The sequence below is a fragment of the Rhipicephalus sanguineus genome, chromosome 6 (genome assembly GCF_013339695.2).
Source record: "Rhipicephalus sanguineus isolate Rsan-2018 chromosome 6, BIME_Rsan_1.4, whole genome shotgun sequence".
Taxonomy (NCBI): Eukaryota; Metazoa; Arthropoda; class Arachnida; order Ixodida; family Ixodidae; genus Rhipicephalus; species Rhipicephalus sanguineus.
Window position 1 is genome coordinate 81,569,928 of NC_051181.1, and position 27,749 is coordinate 81,597,676.

Below are 27,749 nucleotides of genomic sequence, written 5' to 3' on the forward strand. Positions count from 1 at the left end.
CTTTTTCGACGAGCCGACCCCAACATGTCAGAAGAGAAGAAGGTGCGGTACCTCATGCGCGGGGTGAAAGAGCAGCTGTTCGGTGGGCTTGTGCGCAGTCCGCCCACGACTGTGTCCGAATTTCTTTCTGAAGCCGTGACCATCGAGAACACTCTTCGGCACAGGGCCCCATCATACGAACGACAAGTCAACGCTGCCTCAACTACGGACTGCTTGGGAGCTTTCGGTGGCCACATCGATTTCTTCCGAGAGCTCATACGCTCAGTAATACGCGAAGAACTTCAGAAGCTGTCAGTACCCTCGCCGCCCACCATCTCCTCTTTGTCCAGCGTTGTCCGAGATGAAGTTCAGCATGCCCTAAGAGAACCGCCTTTTATGAGAGAACCTCAACCGCCGAGTGACTTCCCCCGGATGTCGTATGCTCAAGCTTTGAGGCAACCGGTCACACCTGCAATGCCGCTTCACACCGCGGCCCCAGCCATGCTGCAGACAGTTCAAGCGGCCCCGTATTACAACGACCATCGATTGGCCCCGCGGAAATCAGACGTATGGCGTGCACCAGATCGACGTCCTCTCTGCTTCCACTGTGGCGAAGCTGGGCATGTATACCGACAGTGCACCTACCGGGAGCTTGGCCTACGCGGATTTTCGGCGAATTCACCGCGCCCTAGGTATGGCCAGCGGCCCCCTGAAGTCGAAGACTACGTTGCCCAGCAGCGTGGATCCTCGTCATCCCTGCACCAACCTCGCTCCCCATCACCGCGGCGGTTTTCCCCTAATCGCCGTAGCTATTCGAGCGTGGTGCAGGGTCGGTCACCCAGCCCACGCCGGGAAAACTAACCACAGCGACCTTCGGGGGCGAGGCCGCTCAGACTGGACATGCTCAAGGCCCCCCATCGACGCTTACGCGAAACGACGATCTACCGACGACGACGTTACCGGCTGATTCAGGAAAGGTTTCCTTGGATATTCCAGTGCTGCTCGATGGTCGCAAAGTCAGCGCTTTAGAGGATACGGGTGCGGACTATTCTATAATAAGTGAAAAATTGACCGCTCTTCTGAAGAAAGTGACGATGCCTTGGAACCGAACGCCAATTCGTACTGCTGGCGGGCATATCGTTACACCACTCGGCGTTTGCACGGCACGAATACAGATTCGCGGTTGTACCTTTGTTGTCAGTTTGAGCGTTCTCCGTCAGTGTTCTCGAGACCTGATAATCGGAATGGACTTCCTTAGGGAGCACGGTGCTATAATCGACACTCGACAACGCCTCGTCACGTTCTCGACAAAGAGCGCCACCGCAGCGAACGACACCAGCCACCATCGAGTATCTCTGCGTGTAATAGACGACGCTGTCACGATACCACCGCGCGCAAGTGTCGTGGTTAAAGTGGCGTGCGAAGGATTACTGCACGGCGAAGTGGTCGCAGAAAGCAATCGTTCCTTACTCCTTTCCCAAGGTGTCTGCGTAGCACGAAGCCTGGTTGACCTCCGTGATGGCCACTGCGAGGTTCTTGTCACAAACTTCAGCTACGCGCACCGGCACCTTTTCCCTGGTACTGTCATCGCATACGCCGACCCAGTAGCCGATGTTACTTGAGTGTTTTGCTTCCGAGGCGATCGGCACTGATGAAGCACCTCTCCGAGGAGTCGACATAAGTCCCACGCTCCCTGGCGAAAACAAACAAAAGCTGCACGACTTGTTGCTAGAGTTCCACACTTGCTTCGCACGTTCGTCGAAGATACGTCAGACATCGATTACGAAACATCGTATCATCACCTACGACGACGCGCACCCTATACGGCAGCAGCCTTACCGTGTTTCACCAACCGAACGACGCGCGATTCAAACGCAGGTGAAGGAAATGCTTCAAGACGGCGTAATACAGCCCTCAAGCAGCCCGTGGTCATCGCCAGTCGTCCTTGTTAAAAAGAAGGATGGCACACTTCGGTTTTGTGTGGATTATAGGAAGCTGAATAACGTCACAAAGAAAGACGTGTACCCGTTGCCTCGGGTGGACGATTCTCTAGACAGGCTCAGGCGCGCAAAGTACTTTTCTTCAATCGACCTGAAAAGTGGCTATTGGCAAATAGAGGTCGATGAGCGGGACCGCGAAAAAACTGCTTTTGTAACTCCGGACGGCCTTTACGAATTTCGAGTGCTCCCTTTTGGCCTCTGTTCCGCTCCGGCCACATTCCAGCGAATGATGGATACCGTTCTCGCTGACCTCAAATGGAAAAGTTGCCTCGTCTACCTGGATGATGTCGTTGTCTTTTCGGAAACGTTTGACGAGCACCTTCGCCGCCTTCGGAGTGTTCTCGAAGCCATTCGATCGGCTGACCTCACCCTCAAACCTGAGAAATGCCATTTCGGCTACGAAGAGCTGAAGTTCCTCGGTCACGTTGTGAGCGCTGCCGGTGTTCGGCCCGATCCCGAGAAGACTGCTGCCGTGGCTGCTTTTCCAGCCCCGACGGACAAGAAAAGTCTTCGACGATTTCTGGGTCTGTGTGCGTATTATCGCCGCTTTATCGAAAATTTCTCTAAGATTGCGGAGCCACTAATCACACTTACGCGTGATGACACACCATTTCTATGGGCCGAAGGACAATCGACTGCCTTTGCGGAACTGCAACACCGATTGTCTTCTCCTCCCGTACTTGGTCATTTCGATGAGGACGCTGACACAGAGGTACGCACTGACGCCAGCAACATTGGTCTCGGAGCTATCTTGGTGCAAACTCAAGATGGGACTGAAAGAGTTATCGCCTACGCGAGCCGCACTTTGTCACGCGCCGAGATCAACTATTCAACGTCAGAGAAGGAGTGCCTCGCGGTAATTTGGGCTGTTACGAAGTTCAGACCTTACCTCTACGGGCGCCCATTTAAAGTTGTGACTGATCATCACTCTTTATGCTGGATGGCTAACCTCCGAGACCCTTCTGGCCGATTAGCAAGATGGAGTCTGCGACTTCAGGAATTTGATGTCACCATCGTATACAAATCGGGTAGAAAGCATGAAGATGCCGACACGCTATCACGAGCTCCCCTCGAATCTGAAAGTGCAGCCGCAGAAGACGACAGCGCCTTCCTGGGGACTCTCAGCGGGGCGGATCTCATCGCTAAACAACGAACAGACGCTGAGTTAAGACTCATCGTTGATCATTTAGAAGGCGGCACCGCGTCAATCCCTCGTCATATTTCGCGAACGTTGCCGTCATTTTGCTTACGAGAGGGAATATTATACAAAAGAAACACCGGTGTCGGCAGCAGATCTCATCTTCTAGTCGTGCCTCAAGACCTTCGCGATGACATCCTGTTAGCTTGCCACGACGAGCCGACATCTGGCCATCTGGGCTACTCGAGGACTCTTGATCGGGTGCGACAACTATATTACTGGCCTAAACTGGCTGCTTACGTCAAGCGCTACGTGAAAGGATGCCGTGAATGTCAGCGTCGCAAGTCACCACCCTTAAAGCCTGCAGGCCTGCTACAACCCATCGATCCACCGCGTACGCCGTTTGATCAGGTTGGAATGGACCTCCTTGGGCCGTTTCCTTTGCCTTACTCCGGAAACAAGTGGATCATAGTCGCCACTGATTACTTGACGCGTTACGCTGAGACGAAGGCACTACCACGTGGGACAGCCTCCGAAGTCGCCCAGTTTTTCATGCATCACATTGTGCTTCGTCACGGCGCCCCGTCATTCATCATCACTGACCGAGGGACAGCGTTTACGGCAAAGCTCTTGGACGACATCTTCAAGCTTAGTTACACGAACCACCGGAAGACCACGGCATACCACCCTCAGACTAACGGTTTGACAGAAAGGCTAAACAAAACGCTGGCGGACATGATCTCTATGTACGTGGATGTGCAGCATAAAACGTGGGACGAAATCCTACCGTACGTAACGTTTGCGTACAACACCGCAACGCAGGAAACGACTCGATTCACACCATTCCGCCTCGTTTATGGTCGAGATGTTCAATCCATGCTAGACGCTATGATTCCTTATGACGACACCTCCCAGCACGAGCAGCTAGCTCCTGACGTCGAGGATTACATTCAGCGCGCAGAGGAAGCGCGTCAACTGGCCCGCGTGCACATAAGAACGCAGCAGTGTGCAGATGCACGAAGGTACAACATCCACCATCGACATGTTACGTATGAACCTGGTGACCAAGTTTGGGTTTGGACTCCCATTAGACGGCGAGGACTCAGCGAGAAACTCCTGAGCAAGTACTTCGGACCTTACAAAGTACTAAGGCGTGTGAGCGAGGTCAACTATGAAGTTATCCCAGACGGCGGCTCAGTATCGTCCCAACGCCGTGTACCGCGCACAGAGGTTGTACATGTCGTCCGCCTAAAACCATATTTTACGCGGTGATACTCCTATTCTTATTGTCATCGTGCAGCAAACTTTCTTTTCCCTTTGATCTTGTCAGTTAGCTCTCCAACGAACTGTGAACTGCGTTTTCTTCCCTTATTGCGGACACCAGACCGCATTTTCTTTCGCGTGCATCTTCGCTCTGTGTTATAACGTATTTCTTTTATTTTTTTTCTCTTGTTTAGTTTTTTTTTTCTTATCGGCCCCTTCGGTGTGTCTCTTGTGTGTCAACATCGAGTCGATGTTCCGTTGGGAGGGGGAATAATGCCACCTGGTGTTTTGAGCCAGCATACCGTGGCCAGCCAAAAAGGTGAAGAAGACGAAGTCGAGGAGCGCTAGCCGTTGGACCGTGTCTATCATTCGCGTCTTGTCGTTCCGCTGTTCTTGTCCCTACAGAGCCTATAGCGCGTGACAATATATTCGTATAAGATAGAACAAAAGGTGAAGTGTAGATATCAAGTGATATTCTGCAATGCAATGTTCCCTTCTTCACGTAGACTTCCACTTTCTCGTTCCCTCCTCCTCTTCTATTGTCGATTCGCAACTAGGTAAACGTATCTGAGTGGCAAATATTTATGGATGAATATACATAGAAGTGCGACTGTCAGCGAGCTCTTTTTGCCTTACCTAATTTAGGCAGAAGATGCAACTAATTTCAAAATTCTATTTTTGGTTTTCGATGCCCCGTTATGAGCATTATGAAATACAAAAAGGTAACACGTTCGATTAGCAGAGGCTATGTGACACAAAGGGTGCCATAACACAATTTATTTGAACATTTCAGGGCGCTCGCAACACGAATCATGGCTGTCGTCTGGTGGCTCTTCGCCTTGGTCCTCATCACGTCCTACACTGCCAGCCTTGCGTCACAGATAATCGCTCAGCACTTGCAGGCTCCCCTCATACAGAGCATCGGAGACCTCTCGAAGCAGTCCAAGATCAACTATGGCTGCGTCACCAAGAGCGTCACGAGAGGGCTTTTAAAGGTGTGTTATTACACAGACCGATTATTTATCACTGGTACTGCGAAATAATGAAAGAATGGGAATTATTCTAGGATATAGGCTAGGCAGGAAATCCTTTCCAGATCCGCACAGAGAGCTAACTAGGAAGCTGGAGATCGCCCTCCGACTCCTCCAGACTAGATCGTTCCCGTCGCCGGCCACTATGGCCGTGTATACAGACATTTGGCCAAAGTGCTCAGCGTGCGATCAGCTAGCAACTTTTTCTCATTTAAAGGGCCTCTCACCAGGCCACAGAGCAAATTTTAGTTAGACGCTGGAATTTGTTGTGTGCCGAATGCAGAGCAGTTTGCCGCAAGAATTTTCAAATCGGTTCATTACGAGCTGAGAAAAACAATAATTTGTAGCGGCGCGAAACCATGATGCGAGGAGGCGAGTTTCAAACCCTTGCCACTCGCCCCGCGTAGCCTTCGCAAGCCAAGTCCCTTCCCTGCCCTCTTCACTTGACACATACGCATGAACACGTCATGCGCATGCATGGTCACGTGCGCATGACGTGCCCGAGCCAGCCCGAGCACGCGAGCGGCGTTGCACGGCCGCTACCTTTTTTTTTTTTATGTACCGGCCGTGAGCATTGTGTCGGCGTTCTCTGTGGTGTAACGTATGTTTCTGCGGGAAGGCCATGAAAGTTGAGACATTTGTACGGGCACGAGAGTGGCGGTATCATGAGCCAGTGCCGCATTAACGTTTACTTGGACGTGGTAGAATAAATGAGCATAATGAGTGCTCGAACGCGCCAGAACATTACTTTCGTTTCCAGGGCTGGCGTCTGCTCGATGTGCTAACCGCGGGGACACGAACGCATGGTAAAGGGAGGCACATTAGCCCCGCATCTCGCTGCAATTCACGAAAAAAATGAAAAAGACGCACACATTCCCTTTGTGTGTCTCATTATTTCGCTCAAGTTTTATTCATCTATTCAAGCAAGAAATTACACAAAATACACATGTCGTGTCAAATAATTATTGCAGCGTCACGTGCTACTGTTGGCAACGTCAGATCACAGTCGTCTACGTAGAGGAGCGACGTCACAGCACTACCATCTACGTAGGGCCATTTTCTCATGTACGTCATCCCCTCAGTCTCTAAAGCGCGTGCCCGCGAGAGGAAGGACAAGCAGCGTTCACCTTGAAATTTGACCCATTTCCGCGGCGCGTAGCGTTGCAAATTTTGGCAGACGTGATCATGAACGCCCAGTGTATGCATTGCGCTCGTCAGCTCAAAATTGTCAAACCTGGTGAGGGGCCCTTTAATGTGGCGATGCCCCCGCTTGCGCGTTTGAACAAGAAAGCATTACGTCAACAAGACAGAATTCTTAAAGTGCATCGCAAGTCCAGATCTTGCGAATCAACTCCGGGCGGTCCAAGGAGCCTGTGAGGCGATCGGGAGCCCCTTCGCGGGCGGATGCCCTTCGCGGGTTTTTAGGAACCCTCGTCCAAGAACACCATAAGGTTCCTCTGTCTCTCTCTTCTAGGGTCTCGTTTCTTTGTTATACACAATCAAACGAAATCAACAATTAAACCAATGAAAGCATAGGGGACGTTATTTTTTGTTTTTTAAGAGAGAAAGAGAGAGAGATAATAAAGTGAAAGAAAGGTATGGAGGTCAGCCAGAATTGCAGCATCCGGTTTGCTACCCTACACTAAGGGGAGGAGAAAAGAAGGAAGACAGACGGAAAGAAGAGAAGGCGTGCAAAAACAAACAAACACACAAACAAAAAGGGGAAGTTGCGTATCAGGAGCACTAGCACAACTATCCAGTAGGTCTCTACCTAGCACAAAGCCCAATAAGGCCTTAATAGAGTTCCACTGCGACGAAAGTTCCGGTCGACATTGCGCGTTTGCCCAAGAAAGCATCACGTCAACAAGACAGAATTCTTGAAGTGCATCGCAAGTCCAGATCTTGCGAATCAACTCCGGGTGGTCCAAGGAGCCTGTGAGTATTGACTTTTCTAACAGGGGCCTTTCGTTAAGACGGGCCAATTGTACCGTAGCAATTACGACATCAAACTCAATAAATTAAGGTGGACGAAAAAACACCTCTTTCGTCGGTGAGGCCCGAACCACCACATTCTCATTGTTATGATGAGTACAATGTCTCTAATATTTCAACAATAAAGCCGCCTAGATGATCGCGTTTGAGCACAGCAATCTGAATGTCAGTTAAAAAATGCCTAAATGTCGTCATATGTTGTAAAAACACCACAGCAAAAAAAAATTTGCAGTGGCTTAGCTCGGCTATGCCAGGATATACGTAGCGTTAGCAAAGGTTCAGCCGATTATTCTTAGCTTTCCAGATTGTCTAGGTTTATTAGCCTTCTTCTGTTCATTTTTGTACGCTGAACCGCTAATTGCCAGGCAACTACTTCGGGATCCGATGCGATTTGCTTCTCGGCTCTTCTGTGCCGTCGAGCAGCATTTGCGCTCTCCTTCTCCATGGCGTTACGCACCTGCAAACGCCAGTCAGAGGCGCTATCAAGCGGTTCCAGCGCAGTGTTAGACGGCGACTGCACAGCGAAGGCGAAGGCGAATAGCTGCGCGCGTGCCAGCGCCAATACGTCTGCCAAGGCTACGACGTCACTCCTCTGGAAAGCGCTGACCGGCGGCGGCGAGTCGCGCGCGGTGGTGGCGGAGTCTGCGCGCGCGCCGGCGCCAGTTTGTCTGCCGCGGCTTCGACGCCACTCCTCCCGAACGCGCAGACAAGCAGCGGCGAGCCGCGTGCGGCGGTGGCGGAGAGCGCGTGAGATGCCGGCTCCTGTGAGCCAGCTGTGTGACATCACTGGTCCTCGCGCATGCGCAGCACGGCTCGTGAGGGTCCACGCGAAATCGGCTCCGGCTAGACAAGTGTAGCTAACGCTACAAAATTTTAAGCTCACTAGACACTGCCTTTTTCACTGCGTCGTTTACCACTGGTGACTGCGCCCAAATACTGTGAAGTGCCACTAGAGGCTTTAGCGGCATGTTAAAAGATTCTATTAGGCTTTCAGATGCTCCGTAAGCCGAATAAAGGTTTACGCCATACGGGAAGTCTATACATTAGGCCGAAAATCCAAGAAACAAGGGTCAGAGGCGAGACCACACAGCCCGTGTGCGTATTTCTTGCATTTTTCAGCCGAAATATGGAATGCCGACTCAATTATAATCGGTTACAACCTAAGAAGAAATATGAGCTCCGCCCACGAGGCCGCATTGCTCATATTTTGCATGCCTCCGCGCAACAAACAAAGTAGTTCCTAAACAATGGCAATAATTTTCCCTCATATAAACCTTATTTTGCAATACTGTACTGATATTGAAAAGAGAAAGCAAAGCTAGATAAAATAAATTGTGAAGGCACGGAGTTCAGCGTCAGCATAACAATATATGTGTAGTTTAAATCGCAAACCCCCGCCGCGTTCATCTCGGAGTCTATACAAAAAAGTAATGTATATCTCAAAGGCGATGTTTCTGAGCAGCACCTAATACGGTATTAAAACAAGGAATGCCACATTTAACATAAAACTTAAAATAAAGGAATCGTTATTTCACAGTTTCACAGAACAAAACAGGGACATTAATCACGTTTAGTAAGGTCGTTTCTAATTTTTTTGCGAAACTTTCGCCGCCAGTTTTCTTCACTGTCTGCTGTAACTATAACAACTGTGACTGAAAGCGAAGTATGGCGAAGGAGTCTGAGACTGCCTTTGTGAATTTCGACTCTTGTATTGCCGTAAATACCGCATTTGCGTCTCTAGTCGCTGTGCTTGTCATCGTGCTTGAGGAAAACGTCAAGGCTTCATTTGACGTCTTGTTTCAACGAAATAAAAGCGTGTAGCACACACGGCGTTTAACTGTGGGGGACATTGCATACGTTGCCGTTACGTTCTCGCCAAGGAGATGTACGCGGCTAAATTGGCATTGACTAAAAGCTTTACGTGGGATTGTTTCTCGCTTCGACAACTTGCACTGGCACTGCCATTACTCCTTAAGCCCTTAAACGTTCAAGTTTCTAATTAATTATTTATTTATTACATACCTGCGTCGCCCCAGTGGGCATTACAGCAGGGGGGGGGGACACTTTTGCTAGAAAAAAGGGGCCCCTACCTTCTATATATGTGTGTGTCTGTGCGAAGGTATGTATATATTAACGTAGGTTGTGAAGAGGCTGTCATCGGTTGCCGTAGGACAAATAGGAAAAGGATACACGCTTCTCAAAAGACAGTGTAATTGTCAACGTTTCGATCGGAGACTGATCTTTATGAAGGGAAAATTTACGAGGCTTCGACGCGCTTTTATAGCATCGTCCTCCGTGCTGGTAGAGCGACAAAAAGTAAATAAGAAAAAGTGTAGAAATGAAATAATCAGGAGGCCAAAAGATGACAAATATACACTCGGACATAGAAAAAGCACGTGCATACTCGAAGAAAAAAAAGGAAAACGTATAGATGTCCACATAGGTAATCTCGGTGGACACAATCAGTAAGTACATTCCTTTCGTACATTGTCAAGCCCCAGCTCTCCGGCTCCCCCCTCCTCATTTGTTCGTGAAGCATAGTGAGGGGGTGAGGCTTCACAAGAAGGGATAAGCGCTTAAAAAAGGGTCTATGCACTATAAGCTTCACGAGTTTATTATAAACAAATTATCACTCCCTAATACATGCACACGATACACGCGAAATGCTGAAAAACGCACGTTAGACAAAAACAACGATTCCAAATATGATATCGTGAAATATGATGCAACGCCATTAAAAGCAAACGCTTTTTTTTCACTCAATAATAGTTTTAGCGGCGTCACTTCAGTTACGATCACGATCCATGCAATCGACGTGTCACAGAGAGCGCATCATTTCACGGTTCGTAGACAACGATTACCTTGCACGGCGTTTCTCATTGCAAGGCGTTCGTGCATCGAGCGCGATACTTACGCGACGGGCACTTGAACCTAGCACATCATTCTCGGCTGGTGGAACTAAATTTCGTTGATACGACGCAACTGCGCCAATAGGCACACTTCACATAATCACAATCGCATCAGATGACCACAATTATCTTCTTATAATGCACACACCACTGCATATTCTCCACACCTGGTTTGTTTACTTTCGCATTGTGTTGCGCTAACGGGTTATGTTGGTCGCTTTCTTTCTCTCACGCTTCGTCCGCACATACGTCGCTTATATCGGCGCACGTACAGCACGGCGCATATCAATAGATCACCAATATTCCCACGTTGCGAGCTCCAAATAACACAAACACACATGGACATGTGGCAACGCTAATGCCATGGCGTTTGCGGGCGGTAAATCTGACACAGACGCGCACATTCCGACTTCACTTTCACCTCACTGCACGAATGAACGCGACGACAATCGCCGATGTGGTGACCCTCAGGCGATATGCTTGATGTATCCGAGCGATGGAGGGAACACACGCCGTGTTGCAACTCGACGCTGCGGAAACGACGGAACGCGCTAAAGCGTTGTAAAACACTCCGAGCTGCTGCCACTTCGGTGCACTTCAAACGCGGCACAGTCACAAGCTTCTACTGCATCGGATGACGACCGGCGAGGACGATGCTGGGTACGTGCGAATAACAGTAGGAAAAAGCTTCTTCTGGAAGAAACAGACACCGCAGGAAATTCGAAATGACGGATCTCGGTCTCGGTGCAGCGGTACCTCGCCTCTCGTCGCGAACGGGCGCCATGTTGCATTTCTCATTGGTTCGTCTTAACCGTTACGTCAATGTAAAGATCGGCCGTAGTTGGACGCGCATAATACAAATGGACAGCGGTATAGTATACTTTTTATTCTTAGCTTGTAACCAAGGAGGTTAAAAAAAATTGCCGGAGCGGCGATTATTGCGCAAGAGTGAAGCCGTGCCCACCACAAGATGGCGGCTGCGGCCGCCATCTTAGTAGGGGCACGATAAATCATTGGCGTATGGCGAAGGAAAGCGAGCGTTTTCCACGCACGCCAGACGAGTTTATTATAGCAACTTTTACGGGTCAGATACTGCTCCAAGCGTGTCTTTGTGTTACTAATTTTCATCAGTAAGCCTCAAAGTCATGGCAAATTTTATTGGAGATCAGTCGCCAATACTCCACTCGACGGGTTACTTTTGTCGGCAACAACTATCTTTTATTTTATAATTAACGTAGTATTTATACTAACAGATCAAAGCCATTTAATCTCTTAGTAGGCACCACCAGAAAAGAGCATGTTTCCGAGTTCTTTGGTGGGCAAAAGCTGGCTTCACTTGTTCTGGCAAGGCGTTGCGAGAGCTTCCACTCCAGAATTTTTTTTTAAACCTCCTTGCTTGTAACCGACTACAGTATAAAGTGTTGTTTTAGTACAGTTTATTAAGGCTGTGCTTGAAGACTCGTTTCTGATGCTTAATGAGCTGCAGAAACCTCGAGCGCGGCACATACGTGTGTTTATAGGTTGTTCGCATTGCGAAACTTTCTATCTTCCCATAGAGTGTTTCTTTCAAGTTTCCGTCACGTAGTAAGGTATATTTTGTTTCAATGTGGCCGAGTTTGAGAATACCAGTTTGTTTCATTTTTAGAAGAAAGTTTCCTTACACGGCGATCGTTTCCGCTATTGTTTGCATCAAGCTGCATTCCGAGGATAACTTTGCACATAGCAGCTGCATTCCTCTCGAACTATTTCAAAGTTTCGTTCTCTGTGTCGTCGCGATTACGAAGCAGCAACATATTTCGGTCCTCAGCTTCGACGCTTGTAGCACGCTAAGCCTGGTTCAGTTTCGCGTTGCTGCTCTATGTGTCTTGTGTTTTGTCTGTAATGGTTTGGCAAGAACTTTATGATGTAGTTTGTCATGTGCATCCTAGACAGCTTTTATTTGTGAGTTTCATTCGCACTGGCTCGTAGCGTTCCTTGGGCAACTTTACCTTCTTTGACATAGTCGCGTGCTCTGAAATAATGAGACGTCTTCGATTCTACTCAAATTGTTAACTATTACAACGTAATAACAGCTAAACCTAATAACATATGAAAGAGCAAGCGAAGCACATTCCCCCTAAGAATAATGTGTATTGTTGGTCGCCATTACAAATCGTAAGGATAGGATACAGCGACAAAAAGAAGCAGAATGATGGTACAATGGAGGCTGGTCAAAGGAACAAATCAAGCGAACAAATATAATAAGCAAGGAATACTTGGTGGCTTTTTGCCTAATTAAACGCTTGTATATACCCTCTCCCTTCTTTGTTTACGCAGGAGTCTGCTGACCCGCATTTGCAGAGGGTCTGGTCAACAATGGAAATGTCCGGGCCACATGCTTTTCTTCGACTCGGTGTCTACTGCTGTGGTAAAGGTACGCGAAGAGGGCTTCGCCGTTCTCATGGACTCGCAAACCATCGAGTACCTGGTGGCCCACGACTGCAGTCTCGTGCAACTGCCAGGTCGTCTTGAAACCGGTGGTTTCGGCTTCGCCATGCCTCAAGGTGAGGATGGCCGTTGAGTGAGGCCCGTAGTGGTGGCGGAGCGAGCCGCTCATCGAGTACTGCTTCATTGCAGAAGTTATACAAGACCTGGGGGCCGTACTAGCCTAGAATAAAACAGAGCCCCAGTCCGAAATTAGCTTATAAGCTAGAGTTCATTAATTCGCGGAGTACCTTGTTCAAAGAGCACTCAAGTGAGCAATAATATGGGCAAAATGTATATTACAGTCTTTGTTGACGAAAACTTGTACCTATTAGTTTCTGTTTGCGGATGCCATACAACCTCAGCGATGGTCTTGAAGAGCGTTCTTCTTGGACGAAAGTGGCAGTGTCTTGGCTGAGAATAATGCCGCCCTAAGGCAACTGTAGACATATTAGGGCAGCATCTGTGTCATATTAGGTCTGTGCGAATAACTTGAGGGCAAATATAGCTAATGGTGCGTGTTCTTTGCGAACAGCGTATCGCGTGATGTTTCCGTCGTCAGAACGAACTGGTTGTCTTTGAACCTGGGCATTTCAACAGCAGGCAGGATGCATGGTGCAGGGCGTTATATCCGCCCGAGAGTTGATGTTCACTGATTGTCTGTCTAGTCTAATCAGCCTTTGTAGAATCAAATCTGTCAACATGCACAGAGCTGGTCTTTGGAGCTGTCTGGAGCGGAATAATTGCCGTCGCGATTACAATGCAAGCTTTCATTTCGCTGGTCTGTTTTTGAACAACAGACAGGGTGATAAGCGGATCGCGCAGCCTATTCTAAATCACCATAGGCTAGGTGCAAAGATGAAGCCTCTGGTGATTCGGAAATGCGGTCGAACGTTGTTGTCGAGAGTAAACACGCAAATTTCGCGAACGCCATTCATCCGTGTGGTGCGTAAGTATGGCGCTGCCCGGAAGCGCCTACGTGAAGTGGATAAATGACTGCTTTCCAATGTTGGCATTAGATTTGTGCGCACGCAAGCTGTAACCGTACGCTGTGCCGGTCTTCTCAGGCTGATGAGTCTGTGCTAAGTTTTAAGCGTCAGCCTATAATGGTCATGCTAAGATTATAAAATTTTTCGCTAGTGTTCTCGTTAAACCCAATGCCTTCCCGTCCGTCTGTGGCAACTGAAACTTGTGTATTTGTGCATCAAATTTCGCGAAATTTGGCTCACGTGTATATTAGTTTCTTCTGATCTCAATACTTATGAAGTTTTGTGGCGCTCGAAGATTAAGAATAGTGAAAGTACCTTGAGAATCAAATTGAATATATGAAGCTCTGAGTATTCGCACACCCCTGGCTTGCATACTTAGCTTTAAATGCACGTCAAATAACTTCAGGTGGTTCAAGCTAATCCAAAGCCCACCACTCTGTAGCATGCCGAAGTTCTCGCATGAAAAACGGAAATATTTATTTTATTTTCTCGTCGTTACATTCCTTATTCACTTTTTCAACCCGAATGTTTATGCCGGTGTCCACCACGGCTCCACTGACGCATTTCCATCACGTATATGACGTTGTAAATAATAAAGACTAACATATGGCAAAGAAAAAAAACGCCAGGCCTGCGCTGAAACCGCAGCACAGTCACAGCGAAAGCTGGAAGAGCGGCGTTTCTAGAGCCCCTTGTAAGCTCTCTTGGGGCTACAATACAAGTAAACCAGAAAGGTACCCACTACGCCATAAATCACAATTTTTGTGAAGTTGGGAAGCACCTACTAAGCCATTATTCGTCATTCTGCGGAGAAACGAGGCACCAGCTACACGTCTGTAAGGCATTATGTGCACTTTGTTGAGGCGACGACTGATGACGATGAAGAATTGTGGCTCAGCCCTTTGTAATGGGTTGGAAGCTTTAAACGGCCCACCAGTTATGTAATTTGCATTGGGTGACGCCCTGTCGCTATTTCCCTCTCCCGTCATGCTGTATAACATACGTTGACGTGGGAGAGAGACGGGGGGAGGGGCGAAGAACTTTGCTGAGACCCTGAGGAAATGGATCATGCGCTTATGGGCTTCCTTGGCAACCAATACAAGTGCACTTTCGAGGAACCCACTACTCTATAAATCATTGTAACTTTACTGAGACCCCGAGGAAGTGGATCATACGCTTATGGGCTTCCTTGGCAACCAATACAAGTGCACTTGCGAGGAACCCACTACGCTATAAATCATTGTAATTTTTGAGAAGTAGGGCAGCAGGCACTGTGCCATTTTTCGTCATTCTACGGAGAGCGTTGGTACCTGTTAAACCCATGTAAGGCATTATGCGCCCTTTGTTGATGCCGTGCCTGATGACGATGAAGAATTATGGCAGAGTCCGTTGTAATGGGTTGTAAGCATTCAACAACCTACTCGTTGCGCAATTCGCATTGTGTGACGCCTGGTTACACAATTCGCGTTGTGCGACACTTGGTGCTTATTGTACTCTTCTACCACGCTATATTGCATAGGCTAATGTGGTTCCTTCCCGACATGAAGCCTGTATAGGACCTTTTTGCAAAGCAGTTTCAAGCACCGGCATGGCTCAGAGGTTGAATACTGGGCTCACACGCAGAGGGCCCAGGTTCGAACCTCGTTCCATCCTGGAATTTTTTCTTATTTCGTTTTTTTTTCTTATTTCGAGCGATACTGGTTACGGACACCGGCGGCGGCGGCGGCGGTGGCGGCGGCGGACAACTACGGCGCCAAAAACGGCCGGTGAAATGATTTCATAACAGCTTTCGCTGTAAAACTAGAAGAAAAAGTTCCATCACGGGGAGTCAAACTTACGACCCCTCGATCCACAGCGCGAAACGACTCTGCCACATACGGCACGTTCTTCGTCATACTAACGGTGTGACACCATTTGCCGGTGGCGGTACTCAGAGATTGGGGTACATCAGCGTGTTTTCGTTATCACTAGCGAGATGGCGGGAAGGGCTCGAAGGGCGTAGAATCACTGGAAAAATTTCAGAGTATCGCATCTGTTTTCCGCGCGCCTCCACCGACGCGATTGGCTTACTCGCATCACGTGACCTCTCGCCGCCATATCCCTTCCAAGCGCTTTGGGTGCAGGCGCGTTCAATGCAGAGCGTGGCCGGACATTTAGCAGTACCAAGGTCCGCAGAAGTACTTCGTCGCTTTTTTAAACGAGTCATGCAGACAGGGGCGTAAGCAGACATTTTTGCCGGGGGGGGGGGGGGGGGGGGGAGGCGCGCGGGCCCGGTGTGCCACCCCCTGGCTACGCCACTGTATGCAGGTGCCAGAAGATGAGTAGCTCACCATCAATCGAACGTTACTGGTGAGCTACTCTGGGAATCTCGTTTGCCGTGTGGGAAAAATTAATGTCAAAGAGCGCCATTCTACGTGGCTGCATAGTAGCCCTGAACGAATTCGCCCCCCTCGAATAACACTCCTTCCTGCAGTGAACTACACTAACTTTGCTGGAACTTCACCTTTTCGGTTCGCTATGGTCACGGATATTGAAAACCACATACCTTTCTATTTGCTCGGCTGTTTATATCTCGATCTGCTTTTTCTCTTTTTTTTTTTTTTTGCTGTGACCATTTCTCACCAACTATACAGTATTTTAAGGGTATGCTCGGTGCCATGTAGCATTAGCAGCATTTTTTTTTGCAACAAATGTAAAAGTACGAACAGATTACGCATGCTATCCGAGTTATAAGCGTGTCACGCACGAGAGCGAAATCGAAGATTTATTAAAATAATAACTGTTCACTGGTATACCTTGAAGGCAATTGTGGCATGATCTTTGGCATTGCACAAAACAGAAGCGTGGGACTCTGTTGATAAACTTGGTATAAGGCTATGTTATCAAGCGTATTTTTACATTTGTTGCAAAAAAATGCTGCTAATGCTACATGACACCGAGCATACCCTTAAAATACTGTATAGTTGGTGAGAAATGGTCACAGCAAAAACATAAAAGAGAAAAAGCAGATCCCACGCATTGAGGGAGTCAATTTTGTGCGAGCCCTAGGTCTATATACATACTGTCTTGCAGTAGCATGCGCTTTAAAAGTTCCCGAATGTGCTATTTCTGATCAAAAGAACATAAAGGACCGTGCCGAGGAAGTTTTAATAAGAGTGCATTATGAAAAAAAAAAGGTGCAGCAGTGCGGAAACCGAACGCCAGCTGTTTACGCGCTGGCAACGCCAAAAAAAGAACTGTTTGTCAGAACGCAGCAAAATATTTGCAAATTCATTGCAACGTTGGGAATATTAAGGGGACAAGAAATAGGAAATGAAACAATTAAGTAGTAATGTCAATAATTTTTGATAGGCTATTTTCTACGTATCGTAAGATAAGATGCACCTTACCTACCGCACGCCGATTCGCCCGTGCGTTCGGCTGCTGGCGTTCCGAATCAAGACGTCGCGCACAACTTCCAATTGCCGTACACACACAACTTCTATTACACATGTCAACCAGTTGAACAGCAAGCACGGTGCGCAAGCAAGCTGTGCGTCAGCAATCAGTCGAAGGACGCAATGTTGAATGTTCTCGATGTTCGATAACGTTCTCAAGTGCAGTGAACCTGAACGCCGACTGCAAAGCAAGCGCAAACGGCCAAGGTTCACCAAATGTCGAAGTAAATGGCATATCGCACGATGTCACTGCGCTAATGCAACTATGATTACAGATCCGCACCTAGCGAACACGCCCGGGCGCGACACAAAACGAGACCGATGAAGCCATGAAGAAAGTTCGCGAACACATGGCAACATTCGCCGTACGTTTCATTAGTTACACCGCTAACCGCGCAGTCGATCCATACCTGTCGATGATTCGAAAACACTTCTAATATCTTCTTGAAGAAACACTCACACGTAATGCCGTTCTGCCGAGCGTAACACGGCACTGAGGCTAAAAGATCGGTCACTTCTCAACACACGCTAGCAACGCGCCGGACGGTCTGGAAGGGACATGGCCGCCGCCACCCAATGTCGCCCGCGTGCAGCCTATCTTTGCGGTACTCCGATTTTCCAGTGATTCTAGAAGGGCGCGCTTTAAAGGTAGTCGCCCCACGCGTTGAGATGAGCTTGCGCCTCTACAGGGCGTGGTCGCTCGTGCGCGCGCGCTTATCTTGTACGCCTTGCGCTCTCACTGCAAGTTTGCGTTGAAGTATACGAAGGTCACTTCGCTCATTACAGCGGCCGCTTTTGCGAAAGGAGCGCGCTGCTCACAAACAAACAAGTTACAACTGTGACAGTTAGCGCTCATCCTGTGTGTACTTGTGCGTTCGTTTCGTGCGTCCTCCTCTGTATTTGACCAGCGCTATTTAACTGTCGAGCTGTGACAGTTGTTAGTTCGCGCTCATCCAGTGTATGTTCGTTCCATGAGTCCTTTCTGCTTGAGCAGCGCGTTGCAAATTTCGAGCTGCTTGCCGTTCTTCTCGTGACATTACAACTTGTTGCTATAGCATTCATTCCTTCACCCTCGGGGCGAAACAATGCACAACAAACGCTCAACTACGTCTGTGAAGACACGTTTTACTTTTGTGTTATACCGATTCCTATGAGAGAGGGATCAACCATGTTTTTTTTTTTTTGCAAGTATGCGGCCGCGAAGTAGTGCTCTTGCATGTAAACATACTTTAAATATTTAAAATACTACATTTCAACCATTTACAATGGCACCTGCTGTCTCAAAACTTTTGATAGCCATAGCATCAACAGCAACAGTTTATACGGAACACGGGTCGTTAGAAAATGCTCAATTTGCGAAAAGCTTGTTGCCGTTGGGCCTGAAACATGGAGGCTGGCGATGTTTTGACGTCCACTGCATAAGCGTTACATATATACGCCTTCTCTGCAGCCGGAAAAAGCATTAAATACCCGAAAGAAGAATACTGAAGTGGCGAGCTCCTCTTGGGGTAGCGGTGTCTTTCTTTTCATTTATTTTCACATTCTTACGTTGCACATACGTAAAGTGAGACGAGCTTTCACTGCACATAAAGAACTAGTAACTACAAAAAATGACGGATGAGCTCTCTTCGCCAAATGTTTCCCTTCGTAAATGAGGTTGAGCCTGGGTGATTGCAAAACCTTCTTTAATGAAGATATTCTCTTGTAAGTTTACTTTCTATAGCAACCGTACCTCGGGGCCGTTTCAGTTTCTTTCCCTGGACGAAGAATAAAAAAAAGGAGCACCGAGCGGTTTCTGTTTCGAAAGTTTCTGACTAAAGCAGGCGCTTCGAACGGGAAAGTTTTTAATGGATGAACTGCCTCGGAACGCGTATATCACGGCGTAGAAGCAGAAAGCGAGTCTCAAGCACAGGAAGAAGCGAGATTGGAACGATTCTCTTCTGATGGGATGCTTCACTTGCTACACGTTCAGGGCAAGAATAAAGTTGCGCAGGGCTGGTGATACTGTGGATCGCGTTAACAGCGAAACCAAGTTGTTCAATACCATTACCGTATACCGAGCAAATTATTTATGGTGCCCCGTCTTGCCCAGACCTGATAGCACTGTCTACAAGCAGTCCATTTTCCCGGCGAGATCCGTAGTCAATGGCTAGTAATTCAATCTGGTGCGCATTAGTCCGGCGAGGCTACCGGTGGCGCCATTAGCCATAACTTGTTCTGGGGAGGGTGCTGGCGACCTTGATCAATAGCAGTATGTACCTCCATCAATTACACTAACAATGGTAGTGTCTTGGTAGTGAGCCTGCTGAAGCATTGAACGATTCCACATACCTCAATAACCAGTCACTGTGTCTTAACCGTAAATACAATTCAGATTAATTACTTAAGTATTATATAAGTAATTACGCCAACAGCTCGTAAATATGGTGGTAGACAAAAGGCCTGAAGACCAAAATCCCGAAATGCTTCCGGATGCTTGGAAACAAAAATTACAGATTGCTAGCTAACGCAAAAAAAAGCCCGCATAATGGCAGTTTTATTTGACGGATTGTAATGTTTAAACGCCTCAAAGCAAATACGCGGTTTAACCGCGCTTTAGGTTAATGTTTGATATTGTGTGCGCTGCCGATGTTCGAGCCTTCACGGTTCCGACGCGAAATATTTCTTCTTCCATTGACTGCGCCTTTGGTATGCTTTTTACATTGCCTTTTACCTTGCGTATTTTATTAAGGCGAAATCTTATCTGTCTCATCGAACACGAAAAGTGACCGTCCGCGTCGGCGCTGGCACAAACGATGGCAAAAAATCACGTGCACAAACGTTACGGCTTGATCATGCTAAACTATCGCGTTGTCAAAAGTGGGCCGATGCGGGGGGCAGCGCAAAACCAGGTGAAGTGCAGCATTCTGGCGATGAGCTCGATACTGGAGGTATAGTGCGAAACCACATTGGTTGCAGGACGTTTCCGGGGTTGGGGTGTGCTGGGTGGGGGGAGGTTTAAGTACATTGGCTGAGAAGAAAAAGCAGACGTCTTTGGCGTGTGCGTAAGGGATCCTCTGTGTTTTTTATTTCCGCTCTGACCCTGCACAAGTGAGGGTAGTCAACGGGCATGTTCTTGGTTATCCTCGCTGCTTCTTCGTTTCTTTCTCTCTCTCTGATTGTCAAACAGCTAGCCCTAATTTCTTTGACTTGCACACTGATGTTGTGCCGTCATGCGGTCTTCCTAATGGGGATACGCACTCTACGGAAAAGTCGCACGTTCAGAAAGAATGGGGAACCAGCTGTATCTTCGGTCGCGTTTCGTACAAGGGGAATTTTAAGGGCTTCCTTTTTCTTTGTTAGATGCAATAATAATGAAAGAGAGAGAGAGAAAGTGTAATTTGGAAAGGGAAGTAGGTTAACCAGAAAACAAATATCTGGTTTGCTACCCTGCAATGGGGAAGGGGTAAAGGGAGACAGAAAAGTAAGAAAGAGAGGAATGGGATAGGGAGGGAGGGAGGGAGGCAAGCGCGCGCACACACGCACACACACACGCACACACACACACATACACATACACACACACACACACAGAGACAGAGCGAGAGAGAGAGAGAGAAAGAAATGCTAAGGAAGGTAGAGAGGATGTTGTTTGTAGTACCTAATTGTGACGTAAATGTGAAGAAAGTGAAGTGGACGAAAAGATAACTTGCCGCCGGCAGGGACCGAACCTGCAACCTTCGAATTACGCGTCCGATGCTCTATCAAATGGGTTACAGCGGCGGTCATCCACCCGTCCACTTTATTGGGTATATCTGTGCGTTTTAACCTGGGAGTGTTAGTCAGCGCCGATCGTAGTCATGGCGGCGAGTGCGGAACACTCGCCGGTTTACGCCAAATGGACTTTTAGTGGCCAGAGTTCCAACCACATCGCTATCCGCAGATATCAGTTTAATACCCAATTTTTAGAGAACCATCTACATCGCAACTTTTCCCGTTTACTGTTTGTTTCATATTTGCAGACGCAGCTTTTGCTGCTTCGTTCGCAGTGCGCGTACGACCAGTGTACGTTCGCAATAAATACCATGGAAGAAAAAGAAAAAGAGACAAAGAAACGACCGTAGTAGATAGCGTGTAGGCAATGAATTCTCTGACTCACGCCGTAATTGTGCTGCAGCGAGAGCCTATTCCTGTTCGAGCCCACTTGGAATGAAACTGCCTCGCCACCCCAGTTCAATGCGGTCGAATGACCACCTTCGTGCTGAGCTCAATCAATGGCACCAAAGTATGAGCCACGATACTGTGTCTTTCCTTTCGTTTCTTGTTTTTTCTTTGTGTCTAGGCCATCAGGAAGCGTTGTAACTTATAGAAAAATAGACCGAGCTGACAGGCGCACTTAAGCTCAGAACTCGTCCATGGACGGGGTCATTGACCCTGCTCGCCCTGTACGGCTCCGTTAAATAGAGTTTTGCGAACGGGATGCTTCGCCTACACGTCTGGATATTGCGTAATAATGCCCTCTCGCGGGATCCCAGTAGAAGCGAAGCCCAGATACTCCCGAAGGCGCCGAAAGCAGTCCGCGCGAGCGAGCGTTCCATGGCGTGTGGCGAATTGCGGTCATAAACGTTTTCTTCACGGATACCCCATTGTGCTGCGCATCTGCAGTGAAGACGACTCTAAAATACGAGGTCGTTATCCCATCCTCTTTGCATGGCGTATATTCCACTCCGCTCTGAAATACCGACCCGGGATAGGCGAGAAAATGGCTGGAAGCTTCTCGGGGCGCACGAAACGAGCGTTTGGAAAATATTGGAAGAACAACAAGGCGTGGGCTATGAAAATTGCAGTTCGTGCGGGCTGGCATCGAACCGTATACACTGACGAGTTCCTCGCATAGTTTTATACAGCGTAATATAAAAGTCTTAGTTTTTTTGTTTTGTTTTTTTCGCGCACGAAGTCGTTTTTAAGACGAACACTCTAGGTAATACTTAGCTACATCCGCATTTCATGCCTACTTCAAGAAACGAAACGGTGCAAGGAAAAACTCTGCGAATGTTCTAATGCTACGCCTATTGGATATTTACTTAAGTATGGCTATCATAGCATTGTGCTTAAGAGAGGCGAAGCAGCCTCCACAGCTCTCTTAGCCGCTTTTATTACGTGGCACGTTTGTACGTCTACGAAGCTTCAAAACGTACATACTTTGTGTGATGCAACCGCTTGTATATATCGCACGTGAGCAGCGTTTCCGTGCACGCAGCCGATCTGGTTTCGCGCAAAGTAAGCGTAAAATTGAAAATACATCTATCGTGAACGCTCGCGAGAAGTTTTCACGAAAGTTACATTGCACAAATGGCACTTCGTTTTATTCCTGTACGAAAGAAATATAAGTCGGAAGGAATTTGCGGACACATTCCAAACGGCGAACATGCTGACTTCCCAGAACTATCGACTCGTCGCTACGCAGTTGGTAGCTCTTTCCAAAAAATATAGGTGATAGCCGTGCACTTGGTGCTGTGTGTCCCGCATTCCAGCGAAATTTTAATGACTCTGCCAAAACTTGTCTTGTTACATGTCGGACCTTATAGCTTCTTACTGTAATAATGTCGTTTGGGTAATATCTTGAGTTATTACTTTTTTCCTTTAGAAGCAAGAAATTTATGTCACGCAAATCTGAACTCAAATGGGACAGCGTACAATATAACAAGGAGTTGTCAGTAGAGTACTTTTCATGAATGGGAACCTTCGAGTACTACTTTACCAATTTTCGGTTAGACAGCTTAATTTATACTTCGAGCAAGAAAAAATTGGTGTCATAAGTGTTGAAAAATGTCTGATGGATAATTTATTAATGACCCCTGAGGCGTGTAACTCGACCGGCCCTGTTGAAGTGTTTCGGTTTCAGTTTATTGATACAAGTTAAGATACAAAAATTGGTCACCGTTGTTACGCAGATATATCGCTTTCTAAATTACTGGAGATAATGACCAGAATACTGCCCACCCTTTGCGCAGCGTGTGACGTCTACATATTTAAGGCTGCATGCTTCTTCACACCAATGCACGTCACATCAAATCGCCCTGAAACGTTCCTGCATTTCGTGGAAGTATGCTCTTATTTGCGCTTGCTGGCGTCATTATTGTCTGTTTTTTTTTTTCCAAATCGTTACCTTTCTATACAGTGTGAACTACTGTGCGGGCAGTTATGGTATCGACGTTTAGGTTTATTCTTCCCAAATCCCTCGGTGTGCTCGTTGTCATATACAGGAGGCAAGGCACGGGTTGCTAATAAATTGTCTTTTGCTGTTAGTGCAACTCGTCGCCTCAACCGAAAGAAACTGTCTTCAGCTTACTTTTGTAGCTTCGGTCAGGTGTTAGTGCACAGTAATCATACAACGCTGCACATTCTTATCCTTTTGAAATGAACTCGTTAACAGAACATAATGTTTCTATAACGGCAAAATTGTGTTCATTCACTCTCAATGTAGTCGTTCATGCGAGGGCCTCGCACGTACATAGGAAACAAGCTGAATTGGTTCTGCGAAGCCTTTTAAGTGCGGAGCACTTTAGGGGCCCGGCTGTCGTAGGCCGTGTGATATGCTGTCGTATGCTGTCATCGCTTGGCATAACGCGGGCAAAACCACGTATAGCATAGCCATCTGTAGCATACTTTGAGCGCGCGCTCGCGCCAAGGAGAAGTCTTCTTCCTCCTGTTCTTCGAGCACCTTGATCACAATATTAAGTGCGGAGGCCTTTAGGGGCCTGGGCTGTCATATGCTATCGTATGCTGCCGTCGCTTGGCGTAACGCAGGCAAAAAAATGTGTAAGAATAGCAAAAAAAAAAAAGAGGACGCAAGCGAGAGATAGAAAGATAGAGAAAGAAAGGGAGCAAATAGGAAGAAAAATAGAAATAAATAGAAGTAAGGAGAGGGAAAAACGCCAAAAAACGAAAAAGGAGGGGAAAAGGAAAGACATGAGGAAAGAAAGAAAGAAGACGAAGAGAAACAAAGAAGGCTGCCCAGCTCCGCACTTCCTTCAGGCTTGGCACCCCTAGTGTGACTACCTGCCTTTAGTCCTACTTTTTTTTCTTGCTAGCGGGCGAATAAAGCAATAAAATCGTCGTCATTTCAACGAAAAAGCAGCTAACGCAGACATCTTCTTCTTTGTTCTGTCGTTCTTCTCCTGGCAGGCTCCCCGCTAAGGCATCTATTCACCAACAAAATCCTACAGCTTCAGGAGAACGGCACACTGCGTGCCTTGCGTCAGCGGTGGTGGTCGTCGATGCACGACGTCGACCCCGGTGCCGACCGTCGTTGCAACCCCACCGTAGACGGCAGCAGCTCAGCGGCCGGAACTGCAAGCGGAAGCGGAAGTGGCAGCAAGGACACCATGGGCATCCGTGGCCTCCTGTTAGTCCTGGGCATTGGTTGCCTCGTCTCACTGCTGGTGGTGGTCGCCGAGTGCCTCTGGAGGTTTCGGTGTTCCTCGAAGAGGAGAAACCAGGTTGGCTGGCACATTGGTTTGCGACCGATTCCGTTGTAGCGTTTTAATTAGCGGGTGTTCAAAGTTAAGCTTTATGGGTTTGTTAAAATTCAGAACTGGGAAGAACGTGAAAACCACCTTTGCAGATGAGTTATGGGACCAGGGGGATACAAAGCGAGTCAACAATATCGCTGTCAGCCGCCGAATTAACTAAGATTGAATAATAAACTTTTTAATGAATGCAGCAAGGGGGCATGTTTGTATTGAAAAGTTGGAGGCAGTCGCGTTTCTACACAGTTACACTTGGGGGAATTCTTGCAGCATGTCTGCGCCTCGAGACATCCAGCTGCAAAGTTTCATTGCGGTTTGCATGATTATGCATGCAAGACAGTGAGCACTGGCGCAAAGCTCCTCCCCGATGTGACGAGCAGTCATTGCTTGCTATCGCCAGCCGGTAAGAAAGGGTAACCGTTATCATGTTTGGCTGTGCCTTCGACCCGTTGTCTGATTAAACGCTGCACGTAACTGCCCCGACTTAGTTAATCTTAGGTGACTGGGCGGCTGACAGCGATAATTATTGTCTCACTTTGTGTCCCCCTGGATAAAAAAACTTATCTGCCAAGGTGGTTTTCAGGTACCTCCAAGTGCTGAATTTTAAGAAAACCATAAAGCTTAATTTTGAACACCCTGTATACGAGTATTAAGAGACCAAGGAACGTAGTATAATTACGCATACTGTAGCCATGCACTGTGTTGACGTTCGCAACCCGCCACAGTGGTCCAGTACATGGTTATGGTGCTCGACTGCTGACCCGAATGTCGCGGGATCGAATCGTGGCCGCGGCGGTCGCATTTTCAATGGAGGCAGAAATGCTTGAGACCCGTGTACTGAGATTTAGATGTACGTTAAAGAACCCCAGGAAGACGCAGCACACCCTCCTCACAACAGGGAGGAGAGGGGAAGGGGGTGCTGCGTCGCTCGAGTTTGATCAAAAGGGCGAGGTCGCGCACGCTGTCTCTACAGAGATCAGCAGACGGCTCATACCTTTGCAGGCGCTCTGGTCTCGCCGCTTACTTCTCGTTGAAGCAACAGACAGCACGAAAACCTCTTCGCTCACTGGAGCGGCCGCATACCGTTAAGCCAACGTTTTACAGAGGCACGCCAGGCTGGATCCTAACGAAATTAGCTTCTAGCCTTACCTCTTATAACATTCCACTTTGTTGCTATAGCATTCGTTGTTTCTCCCTTGCGGCGAAGCTCTGGTTTTTTTTTTCAACTTGTTGAATATGACACTTCGTTGACGTCGGCGCTGCTCTCTGTTCCAGGGTCCCAGATGGAGGAAAAAACGGCGAAGCATACCGCCGAGCCTGTCCTTACAGGAATCAAACCTCATCATCCTGGATCCTCCCAAGGAGTTCCAAGATGATCACGAAAGCTGTCCAATGACGTCGTACAAATGCGAAACGCTCACGTAGCAGCTCTTGTAGACAAGACAAACGGACTGATGTTTAAAAAAAGAAAAAAAAAATAGCTTGCGAATGTTGTTGACAAATATTTCTCTCTTCTTTGTCGACCATTATTGTTAAAGGGTATCGTTATTCGAATGTATGTGCGAAAGTGTTAGAGATTGAATGAATAGCATATTATTCTGCAAATATGGCTTGTGTTACCGGTTTACTCCCTGTAAGACGAACTATGCTCAGATTTATCCGTCGTAGTGTTTGCTGCACACAACACTTGGTGCGCCAAGAGGAATGGCCTGTCTTTTTTTTTATTTTTTGGGTAATTCACGGGTTAGGATGATTGAAGAAGAACTGTAGCACGGACGGTTTGATTACGGTATGTGTTCTCTCTTTTTTGTGTGATTGGATGCTTGTAAGTTTGTGCGTGCCCGCGGGTGCTATTTATGTACGTCAAACTCTGAATGGCGAAAGAATGCTATTGCACATAAACTGAAATCGAAATCACATTGACGCGGATGGTATATGTTTCAGGCAGTTCCGAATTCATATGTCTGTATGTCTGTATGTCTAATTATGTACTGCTGCGTTATGGCACAGCAGCAATCTTCATGTACACATACACACACCCGCCACGGCGGTCTAGTGGTTATGGCGCTCGACTGCTGACCCGAAGGTCACGGGATCGAACCCCAGCCGCGACGGCCACATTTTAGATTGAGGTGAAAATGCTTGAGGCCCGTGTGCTTAGATTTCGGTGCACGTTAAAGAAACCCAAGTGGCGAAAATTTCCGGAGCCCTCCTCTACGGCGTCCCTCATAATCATATCGTGGTTTTGGGACGTTAAATCCTAATTATTATTATTATTAACATTGATACACACACACACACACAATTGATTGCTGCGACGTTCCGTTAATATATGCTGTTCCCTACTACGAAATTGTTTACTTCAGTCGGTCAATATTCATGAATACGTTATTCTGACCAAGTTAAATCCGTAAATAACATGATACACCACGTGCAGCTTGTCAACCTGCCTCTCTACTACGACAAGAGGCGTTTTCAAGGGCTAGGTGATGTTCTAAAACCTGAATTCCTGACAAAGACCTTTGGGAGTTTGCGTAATTCAGGTGGCATGTATTCAGCTAAAGTGCCCTCTAAGTGACACTGGTGCTCACAGTTCGCGTGTGTTGGAGTATGTTGTGGATGCCGTGCGCATGTATATGATCTGCAGTTGTTTGCAGACGCCTGAAGCGATGGTGCTTTCTTGTGTAAGAGCTTTGCGTCGTTTGTTTATCGTTGAATGTACCGTTTCGCACATCGTCGAACGTACCGTTTGCTATAGTGAAAGTCCGTTGTAGTTAGCACTGTGAAACTTTTCATCGGCCCGTGCATTGGGGAAGTGCATAACTTGACATGAAGGAGCGCAAAAACTAGTCATGCACATGTTTTCTATTGGTTGTCGTTATTTGTTGCTCCGGTTTATTGCTAGTGCAACCGTTTTCAATCGTCGCACAACTCCGGAATGCAACCTTTTCGACCCAGCTATATCAACATAAAAAAAAAAACAACCTTCAACGTGCTGCTTCGTATAGGTGTTTAACTAAAAAAAAAATTGTGACTT

The 27,749-nt window shown here is 47.6% G+C and overlaps 1 protein-coding gene across 1 annotated transcript; it reads left to right on the forward strand.

Moving 5' to 3' along the window:
* The first annotated feature begins 5,176 nt into the window (after positions 1-5,176).
* LOC119397940 (glutamate receptor ionotropic, kainate 3) lies at positions 5,177-26,439 on the forward strand. Its single transcript, XM_037665242.2, has 4 exons — positions 5,177-5,375; positions 12,629-12,855; positions 24,369-24,682; positions 25,988-26,439. Exons 2-4 carry the CDS (start codon positions 12,687-12,689, stop codon positions 26,135-26,137), a joined length of 633 nt encoding a protein of 210 aa, XP_037521170.1. The 5' UTR covers positions 5,177-5,375; positions 12,629-12,686; the 3' UTR covers positions 26,138-26,439.
* The last annotated feature ends 1,310 nt before the right edge of the window (positions 26,440-27,749 follow it).